At 36.9% G+C, this 11287-nt stretch overlaps 1 protein-coding gene across 1 annotated transcript; it reads right to left on the reverse strand.

Annotated features, from left to right (window-relative positions):
- Positions 1 to 4554: 4554 nt before the first annotated feature.
- Positions 4555 to 10948, reverse strand: LOC133306719 (PWWP domain-containing protein 3-like). Its single transcript, XM_061507111.1, has 4 exons — positions 10898 to 10948; positions 9407 to 10645; positions 7000 to 9277; positions 4555 to 6010 (listed from the first exon to the last, which is right to left on the reverse strand). Exons 2-3 carry the CDS (start codon positions 10632 to 10634, stop codon positions 7008 to 7010), a joined length of 3498 nt encoding a protein of 1165 aa, XP_061363095.1. The 5' UTR covers positions 10635 to 10645; positions 10898 to 10948; the 3' UTR covers positions 4555 to 6010; positions 7000 to 7007.
- Between the last annotated feature and the right edge of the window lie 339 nt (positions 10949 to 11287).

An 11287-nucleotide genomic window follows, 5' to 3' on the forward strand; every position in this document is an offset into this window, starting at 1 on the left:
TGTCCGCTCCTTTGGAGCCGTCGACCTGGTGCAATTGTACTACCAGCCGGCAATGAAAGTCGAGGAGAAAATTCAAGAGCACCTTGTCAAGCAAGAGGAGCAACACTTGGCCTTGGCTACTCTTCAGAGTGAGATGGACGCTCTGAAGAAGTAGAAAACAAATGATGATATTTCCATTAAGGACCTAGGGGAAATACTCACCCTGCCAATGAGGATCTTCAGGCAGCCAATCTGAAGTTTTAGGAGGCCACAAACATAGTGAAGAAACTTCAAGTAGAAAATCTAGGTTTGCTGAAAAGAAAGGCGAGTTTGAGAAGAGTTTCAACATTGCTCAGCTTAACATCATCCGACCTCTCACCAGTCAAGTAGTAAATTTGAACACTAAGGTGGAGACTGGGTAATCAAAGCTGAAAATTGCTCAAGCTGAATTGAAAATAGCCCAAGCCAAGATTAAGGAACTAAGCATTGGGTTGTTATGTTAGTGATGCCTTATTTGACAATCTCTTGAACCAAGTTAAGCTGCTCAACCCTTCGACGACTTTCAATTATATGGATCATCTTCATGTCATTCGCAAAGGTAAGATTGTGAAGATGAACACTAATAAAACTTTTACCACGATCAATGATCCTCCATCCTGTGCTCTTGGTCCTGCCTTTGACTACTCCCAAAGTTGTCCCTTTTCCTTCGATAGATAAATGAAGGGTCGAAATGCTAGTTGATTATGTATTTTCATTTTCTTTTTGATATTCTGGCTGGTATGCCAGCTTAAGGTTAATGTAATCTTGACAATTTTCGTTTCTTATCTTGTTTTCATTTGTTGCACTTGAACTCTTGATTTTAATGTCTCATTTTCCTTCAATGTACATGCATTTGTTTCCCTTGTGTTCTTTCCTTGAGTTTGTTTTATGCATGTTCGCTTTGTGTGAGTCCATATGGATTTATTCCAAACTTGTAGATATTCCTTTGAGGGGATTTTTCCCGGATTCAAGACTTACGCGATATTTATTCCTGCAATCATTTAAGTCTTCGTTTTGAAGTTATCAAGAGTAGGAGGAGAAAGATAAACACAATCATTTTTAACATGGGAAACCTTCTCAAAGTGAAGAGTAAAACCCACGGGACCTTGTCCAATAAAACGAATTCTCTATGTTTAAAAGGAGTACATTTGGTGGTCAGATTGTCGCTGGCGTGTATGAAACTTTATTCTCATACTTCTTTTCATTTTCTTTTTCATTCATTTTCTTTTTCTGTTTTCTATACTAAAGATAATATTTCTTCAACTTGTCTGCACTCCAAGCTCTAGGGATAGCCTTCCCCTCCAATGTTTTCAGAGCACACGTGTCATTCCCAAGTTTATCGACAACTTTATATGGTCTTCCTAATTTGCGCTCAGTTTTTCATCTCTGGCATTTTTATTGTCAAGATTACATTAACCATAGGCTGGCAAACTAGCTGGAATATCAAAAAGAAAATGAAAAGTACATATTCGACCGACATTCTGACCCTTCACTTTTCGGCAAGAGGAACAAGGACAACTTCAGGAGTAGTTTCAGTTAGAGCATCTTCGGAGGCAGGATCAAGAGCACATGATGAAAGATCATAGATCGTGGAAAAGTTTTATCAGCGATCATCTTCAAAATCTTACTTTCGCGAATGACATAAAGATCCATATGATTGAAAGTTGTCCAAGGGTTTAGCAGCTTAACTTGCTCTTAGGCGTTGTCAAAGGAGACAACACTAACCTTATGAGTCAATGCTGAGAGCTCCTTAGTCTTGGCTTGGGCCAGGTCGGTGACATTTGCGACTATTTGACAAAGGTGCTAGTTCTCCTTCACTAGGTTCTCAAAGAGTTCCTTGGTTGCTAGGTCGATGAGACCTGATGGTGGAAGAGGTTCAGGTTGAATAGGAGCTTGAACTGAAGAGATTCATTGCTCATCCAAAGTCTCAACATGACCATCAAGAATTCGTTATTGGTTCACACGAGTTGTACGACGAGTATTCACCATTATTTCATACTCAAAACTCGAAAACAATAATCTCAAAGAAAGATTAGCAAAAAGAAGGATCAGAGAATGAGAATCAAAATTTACCGTTTCTCACAGAAGGCGCCACTGAACTAAATCAGAGTATGAAAATTTGGATCTGCTTCTCCAAAGTATGAAGAATGTTAATAAATAAAAAATTGTCCTGTTTACATTTTTCTTCTCTGAATGTAAATCTCATCAATAATAAATGAAATTTCATGTTAATCTCATTAATGAAAAGTGAACCTATATTATAGAATTAATATAAAATTTTATTCAATAATAAAAAAAATGTTGAAAAGAAAATTTTGCAAAATGTTTCCCTTAACAAAAAAAGATCTTTTAGTGTTGTGAATTGTTAAAACAATAATAATCAAACCACCTATGCCTAGGGGTGTAAATGAGATAGGTCGTGTTATATGGGCCTACTGCCTAGCCTATATTAGGCTAGAATCAGCCTATTAAATATAATCAAATAAAGCAGGCCTAAAATTTTAAAAAACCTATTTAGAAAATAGGCCATATGCTTTTGTTTAAATGCCGGGCATATAAGCCAACAGGTCAGCCTATATCATATTATTTATTTTACATAAAATAAATAAAATTATTATTTTATAATTTTGAATAATAAAGTAATATTATTTTAATATTTTTTCAATTATTGAATATTTAATAGATTTAAATAACAAGCCTAGGCCAAGGCTTTGTTTATTAAATATAGGTCATGTCAGACTTATAATTTGGGCCTATATAAGGCTAACAGGATGGGCTAGGCCTAAAATATTTTACATAGACTATTTAAATTAAGGCCTAGCCTATTTACACCCCAACCTATGCCTCATTAGGTAAAGTCGACTTAATATATCAATATATGCCACTAAACTCAAAAAAGTTAATAAAACCATTATAAATAAGATAATTTATATAACTATTCTAAAAGATTTTCTTGATTTTTATACCTTCCTTATTTTAAAAGTATTTTTTACAAAAGTTAAACCTATTTAGATTTTTTTAAAAAAATATTTGATTTTGAAAAAAAAATATTTGACTTCTGCTTTTTTTAAAAGCTAAAACTTTTAGCTTCTGAAAAAAGTAGATTTTTGACTTTTTTTATGACTTCTGCTTTTTTAAAAACAAACATCCAAACAGACTTTTTTCGAGAAGAGCTTTTTTTCTTAAAAAAAACAACTATTGAAGAAAAAAAAGTCCATCCAAACGGGCTCAATGTGACTAATAAATGGATAGAAACAATATTTGAAAAAATCAATTTATTTTTTTGTTTCCGAGAATGAACCAGTTCAATTTATGTGCTGGGGAACAAGAAAAAGAATAAAAAAAATATGCTTTTTTGTTCTTGAGCCAAAAATGAGAAACATTTATCTCTCTTTGCCTCTCAATGACTCTCCACTACTACCATCATCACCACCACCACCACCACCCTGACACGACCACCGCCACCATCGTCACTGTCATCGTCGTACCACCACCTCTACGTCACCATCATCACCATCACTACCACCATGCCACTGTCATCACCACCACCATCATCACACCACCGCCACTACCATGACTACCATCGCTCTTACCACCACCATCGCCACAGCCGTTGCCGTCACTACCACCACCACCACCACTACCATCACCACTGCCACCATTATCACCACTACTGTCGCTGCCACTGCCACCATTACCACCACAGCAACTGCCACATCCGCCACCAACACCACCACCACCACACAATATGAATAGGAAAGTGATGATCGAAAAAAAAAATATGCTTAATAAGAATGCTTTTTTATTCTATTATTTGTTTTGTTATGAAACGCGATTCTCATTATCAGAAAACCAATATAACATGTTATCAAACACAATTTTTTTTCTCAAAAACTTTTCCAAGGCACAAAAATAAAAAAGAATTGTTTCTTTTCAAAAACAGTGCTAGTGAATAGAAAGATTGTAATTCACATATTAAGTGACTATCTTCTATATGATCCATTTTTCTAGCTAGATTCCCTATTAGTCTTCTTCTAACGAGAACATATTACCTTAGGCATTTCATTTAAATGTTATAGCATTTAATATGGATTAGATAGATACAGAAGTAAAAAGTTATTTCAAGCCACCAACATCTAAAGATAATGCAAGAATAAAGTGCTGAGGCTCAGTGGATACTTGGTTAGAGACGCTGCAAAAATGATTAAGTTTGTTGTGGACTTCTTGATGTCACTGTTTCAATACATCATTACGCGCAACCAAATTGGTCAGAGGAAATGAACATAGATCTCACAAAACACCCAACAAAGGAAGAAGTATGAATAACCCATTTCAGTTTAGGAGAAAACAATAGTGATGAGGTTGCACTTGTCAGAAAAAAACAAATTTCGAACTGGGAGTATTGTCACAAGCGTACATAGTCCTGTGATGAGTCCATTAACCAGTTCAGTCCTATAAGCTACTGCATTTTTCTGTAAAGCAATCATAAAGATAATGGTAAATCAAATGAAGTCTCTAATGGAAGAGTTTATTTCACAAAATTAGAGTGCATTCATTCAAGCCACCAAATTGAATATACTGTGTACGTCACAAGAAGTTTTAAACCATTTGACAAGAGAGAAAGATCATTATCTTACGAAGCTAGATATGGTTGAGAAGATCAAGAACAGTTCTCACACCACTGGCTATTTGCATGACTCCATCCTCTTCAGAAATCCAACCAGCGTAATATTCAATAGAAATTAGAAACACACCCCAGTTAAACAGAAGCCAACAAGCCTACTAAGAATGGGGAATTGGATATGAAATATATCTAGGCTTGCGATGAATGTGGAAGATCGAACAGCCAAGCACCTAGCTGGATCAAAAAAAGAATCATGATCAAGGTTTGAGGATGAAAGGAAAACTTGTCACAAGCAAGAAAACGAGTGCTATTAATCATAATTCAGGCCATCCCACTTATGCAATCTCCAATTTGAAATTTCCAAAGCATTTTTGCTTTTTAAGATTGAAAAGTCACATGTTCGAATTTGAAAAATAACTTTTTTGCAAATATATAAAAATAAGACTATTTACAAAGATTACCCTCACCCCTATCCTTGCTAATTATGGTTTAATGGAGAGTGGTTTTATTTCTGCTTTATCTTCACTTTCGATTAGTAATATTTGGGTGCTACCGGCATTTGAAGGATAGAGGAACACATAAGCATAAACTTTCAGCAAGTACAAAGGAAAAGAGGGAATAGTTTAGGGACTTCAAGAGCTCTAACATACCAGCCTTAGCTAATGAGGCATAGAGATTGGCACAAACCCCTCCCTCCTAAAGATTATAGATCAAGTTCTGAAAGGGCTGCATTTCCAAAGCTCAAATCTTATTGAACGCAAAGAAAAACCCTGGTAGTTCTAAAGGGTTGGTCCAGCATTCTTTAGGGTAGAGATTACCTGAAAAAGTATTTTACATTTCACTATAATAAGTATTTAAAATTCTGTTCAATCTCCTAGTCCAATTTTACAGTCACCACTCATCAGTGTCTTAAAATATCTTATCACACACACACAACATAACATTAAATTTTACAAGGATAAGTTAACAATTAACATAATCTCGCATTTAAAAATTACTGAGGCATATAACCGATATGACTAGCATCAACTTCTAGCCCTCTGAAGAGAATGTATACTTACCGATGACAATTATATGTAGCATTGATATTGATACAGAACCAGTTACAGAATTCAAAACAAATCTGGAAGGAGAGAGGTGGCAACTACAAATGAGGGTCAGTTGACTATACAGAAAACTAAGAAAAGGATTACAAACTATGAAGCTCCTACAAAAGGAATCCTACTAAAAAAAATTATCTCTTGACCTAAATACGGACAACCAGATGAATTAACATTCTGGTTACCTCCTTCAGCAGCCACATAGAAAAAAATTGCTTCAGCAATTCCTTCAGTTAAATTTATGCCGCCAGATCATTGTCACCAATCCCTAAAATGAGAATCACAAATATCATTTGTTGTTTGTGGAATATTGCATTTGAATTAGATGTCGATTTGAACTAAATGTAAACATTGTACCAGATCAAACACAACGTATGGTGCAAACAATAAAACAAGAGATTTTTTTTTTTAAAGTACTCTCAAGTCTCAACTCTTTATAGTCACAATTACATGGATGGCCCAAGCTAGCTAAACAAAGGAAGAAAAGAATTCAAATTCCTTTATCTACCAAAGAAACCAGATGATTTACTTATCAACATTTTCAAGCCAATATACAATTGAACATCAATAAAATCCATCCAAAATTCATCAGAATGCCTGCTCCCAAGCTGAAACTTTCGTCTTGTTATTCACATTAAAGTAATTTAGAACTCAGGTTGGATGCATTGGCATCAGGAAAGCCAAATATTAATAATCAAATAGTTCAAACAAGTAATTATTCCCTTGCTTTTTTTCCAAATTTTTTTCTTCTGTAGTCTCAGGTTGCTGGACAAGCATTTCTTTCCTTAAGTTACAGGATGTAAAATCTTATGTTCCTGAGCATCATCTTCTGATTGTGTTCTATAATGCTGATCATCTAGCATTTTTCTTTAAAAGTTTCTACTGGCCCTAAAACTTTTTGGTCTATTTAGGTTATCAAATAATTCAATCAACCACCCGATCAAAACTAAAGCTGAATAACTAAGATGATTGAAAGAGGCTCCTCTAAAGTGAGCTCATCTATAAAAGGCTCAAGGGTATATCCACCCTTAAATCAATTTAGTGGATTCAGAGCAAAAGCACTTTCGATAAAATGAAGGGTGAATAACCATTATTTTGCAGACAATCTCACTTTAAAGAAGCCTTTTCCATGATTGGATTTTCAAGCAAATTTCTTCTTGAAGCTTGTGCATACCCCATACTATTGCATAATGTAACCTTCACATTAAAGTGAACCAATTAACATAGTATATGAAAAAGTAATATAAGGTTACTTACCAAACAATTTAGACCATATTAACTTCAAAATTGGACAGATCAAGATGCATTTCCTGGTCCTGTGTTGTGGTAACAGATGAAGCTTTGAACAATGCACTTGGAGTATAATTAAGCTGGTAATTTACAAGTATCCCTCCAAATATATTGAACTTTTTAGCACTACTGCAAGCAACCTCAGCATCCGCACACTTTTTAAAAACTACTCTTGCCCTGCTGCTTACTCTATCAACTTCTGTTTCAGATTCCTTTAGTGGTCCAAAACGCCTAAACATTTTATTAAGACTTGTTTCTGAGGGAACAGAATCCAACTCAGCAAAGTTCATAACAAGTTCAGCAGGGGAATTCTCATCTATATAGCCAGAAGGTTTTTCAGGAGCCTCAGCATTAATACTATCAGAATATTGTTTCCTGGTATAGGACCTCCGATTAACTTGAACAGGCTTTCCTGGCTCAGCAGGGACAAGTTGAGAGTCTTTTTTCCGGTTTTTCCGCGGCGGTTGTGCTGGTTGCTCTTCAGAACCATTGTCAATGACCCTGTCTGTCCAATATGTGTCACTCATATCCTCAAATTCAAATGTTTCAGGTGATCCAGCTATGGGTGGTTTTTTCCTTTTAGCACCAACTTTATCCATACGAAATATCTCTTTTACAGATTCATCGGCCACAATTACGGAATTCCTGAAATCGGAGAAGAAGCTCACGATACCATTCAGGAAACTATAATCTCCAAGGGGTTCTTGTGCCACCAACTGAAGTGAATATAACAAATCATCTAGAGATGAATATTCTGTTGGAACAGTCACACTCAACCTCTGAGCCTCCTCAAAATCCCGGAAGAGATCATCAGATCCATTCCCAGAAAAACCATCAGTGCTTCCATCTGTCTTCTGAGACCGGTCGCCAGAACACTTCAATGTAGAGGGTGTCCCAGTAAGTTGACTAGCAACCCTACGGATACAGTCACCAATTTTAAATGACGGCTTTGAGGTATTTGAAACTTTTGCAAGGGAAATTGTTTTTCTCCCATCTTGCATACCTGAGTCATCAGCATATTGATCAATAGTTCTCCTTTTCTTGGAATGGCCAGGTGAAACCAAATCATCAGTTACCTTTTCATCATACCAATAATCATCACCCGGAGAATCTGGAGTCCCGCCCATTAGATCTGACATTCTTCTTTCCTTCTTTGTGGGGTGAACAGTATCCTTCAGATTATGTTTACGTTTGTGACGAGAGTTGCTTTGGCTTTTCAAATTTCCAGTACCAGCTGCACCATCTTTCTTAATTATAGGAGTTGCATGCTCAGTAACTTCACTCAACTTTTTCTCACCATCATAACTTATGGTATCCGTGTCATTGTCAAAACCTCCATAATATTGTAATTCCGGCAAGCAAGAGTAACCCTTAAAACGGTAGAATGCAAGCAGCTGAGCCTTAGCAATGACAAGCTCCAAACGATCAAAGCCACCAGTTGGAAACTCGGAGAGTATTTTCAAGTATTCTATAAGTTTATCAGGTGAAAAGGAGCTAGCATTTAGAGATTCATCTACGCCATGTCTCAAAGTTATATCTGGTCGAATCCCAGCATTTTCTACAGTCTGGAATTGAATAGTGTCATAGGTATCTTTAGGTATACAAAAACATGCTAGCCCAAATTCTACTCGTCTTGTGATCTCATCCAAAGCACAGTCTACAGAATTCTGGAATGACTCTGAAGCGCTCTGCTTTACAATAGAGGAGAAATGTGTCCTAAAAGATTTTAGCTGAGATGCTTCATTCCAGGCAAATGTTCTATCCCCAAAATATGCTAGCAAATAGCAGTCCTTTTTATAATGCTTCATTGCCTTCTCAGATGAATCTGAGGGATGAAATATCTGTCCAGGCCACCACGGGTGGCTTCTCACCTTGCCCCAAACCATATCAGACACAGAAAACTTGCCTTCCTTTTCTTTTGGCAGTGAATATCGATGACATATTTCTGAACTCCCAGGCTTCATGTATAAATGTTTTATGACTTTTCCATCTGTTATTTTTCTTTGGTCCGCTTTGTTAAGTTCTTCAACTTCAATATCCTGACCTCCATTTGAAGCAACCTGCCCAGAAACGCATGGTTGTACTTCATCATTTTGCCTAGTATTTGACTCATCGGGGAATTTTTCCTTTCCAGCACCCATCTGTGCAACGTACCCCTGGTCAGAAATTTGAGTGTCTTCTTCTACAATCATGGAAATTTCACTTGCATCTAAATTTTTCTCACTCCCAAGAGATATCAATGTACCTGCATCCACAAAATTACAAGAATCATTAACCGGAACCAAAAGAACATTTTCATTTACAGCTACAATTTCATTTTCAACGACTAGTTGAGCTGGAAAATAAGCAGTTACGAGATCAGCAGAGATCTTACCTTTAATCTCTGCAGTGTGGTTCATTATGTTAGTCTTATCTGATTCATTTCGATCTTCAACTTCTATTTCTATCCCCTTATGCAAACTACATTGTTCGGCATAAAAAACATTCTTGTTTAATTTCACTTCTTTATCCTTGTCAACTATTCCCTGACCTGTATCTGAACTAACCTTTGAACTGTCAGTCATCCATTCCTTTTCAGTGCACTTTTCAAGGCTAAAGCTCTGTTTTTCTTCAGAATTCAAAAGAGGCTTGTCTGTTGCAACTTCAGTTCCCCCAACCACTTCTTCTAGTATATTATTGGAGTTACCATCAACTTTATCAATCCCAATTGGCTGTTCTCCAACTGAATTTAACTTTTCCTCAAATTCAACTTTGTCACAATTACATGCTTCTTTCTCCAATAGTTTATCGTTCTGCCAGTTAGCAATGTTCTTCTGTTCATCCAATGTTTTCAAGGTCACATCATTTCCATCTCCTGGTACTCCAATATCAATCAAGTTCCTCTCTTTCTGATCATCCTTTTCGGCCCATCTGCTCTGCACATTTTCTCCCCCTACAGAACCAACTGTTAATGAACTATCATATATAGTACTTGTCACTGTGTGATCTAGGACACCAGCATCCAGTGCATTTTTGCACTCAGCCCCAACATCTGCCTCAATGGGAGCTTCAGTTTTCCCGGACATGGTATTACCAACCGAGAAAGAGTCACTAACCCCAGTTTCCACTTCTTTCTGAGCTCTATTATCCAAAAGAGAGTCCTCCTGTAAAGATGCAACATCAAATTGGTCACTACCAACCATTGCTTGATCTCTCTCTTCTGTCGCATTCTTGCTCCTAGCGTCTTCAGATTCCACAGCCTTAGAGTCCTCAAACCGAGCCTCAGACCCACAACCTGCCCCTACAGACTTCACATCCTCACCCAAATCCTCCCCACCCTCCACTGATCCACCACAACCCACTTGCTCATTCAGCTCAGCACCACTCTCACGAGTGCAAACACCATCTATATACACATCTGTACCTAAAACCTCAACCATTACATCCTTCCCATTACAAGCCCCACCATCTCCAACCAACTCCCCTGAGAACGAACCCTCAATCTGAACCTGACCCCCACAAACCAAAGACCCCTCTAGGGTTTCAACACCCGCTTTCTCATCATGGGTCACTGTTGACTCTGAAGTCCCACGAGTAGATAACCCCTTCTCTGGTTCCTCCATGGAGATTGTATCTAACAAAATTTAAAACTTCAAACATTCAATAAACACACACACACAAAAAAAAAAAACTTTTAACCCAAAAATTTGGCAAAAAGCAAAAGACCCAGATGAAAAAACTGCATAGATTTGTCCATGGAGTTCACAGATATAAAGGAAAAAAATAAATTTTCGCTGAAAACCCAGATAAGAAAACAGCTTAAAGATTCAAACTTTGAAAGGAAATGAACAAGAAAAGAGAAAAAGAGGGAGAAAGAGTGCAGTACCAGGATAGATCTTGTCGAGGTGAAAAGTAAGCTCGGGTTTGGTTTGGGGAATTGAGAGAGAGAGAGAGTTTAGAGAGAGAAAAAATAGTAACGATTATCAATTCCGGATATAATGCCTTCTTGTCCTTTTTTGCTTTTCATACATTGGTTTCTTTAAAATTACATGACAGTGTTGGTAGTATATGTGACCACCAATCGAAGTTTATGGTTCCTCTGACTTCGAATTCTTTTGGATAAGTGGACTTGTTTGTTGGCCACGGAGCTGATGGTAACAAATATCGTATAATTAAGGAGTTTTTTTTTTTTTTGGAGTTATCCAATGCTAATTATTTCTTTGAGACGAGTTGGCTCCCTCCTGTATCCCTATGAGCTTCGACTCTTTGAGCCGGC

The sequence above is a fragment of the Gastrolobium bilobum genome, unplaced genomic scaffold, assembly GCF_033153095.1.
Source record: "Gastrolobium bilobum isolate Gb01-03AN ecotype WA unplaced genomic scaffold, APGP_CSIRO_Gbil_v1 utg3997, whole genome shotgun sequence".
Classification (NCBI taxonomy): domain Eukaryota; kingdom Viridiplantae; phylum Streptophyta; class Magnoliopsida; order Fabales; family Fabaceae; genus Gastrolobium; species Gastrolobium bilobum.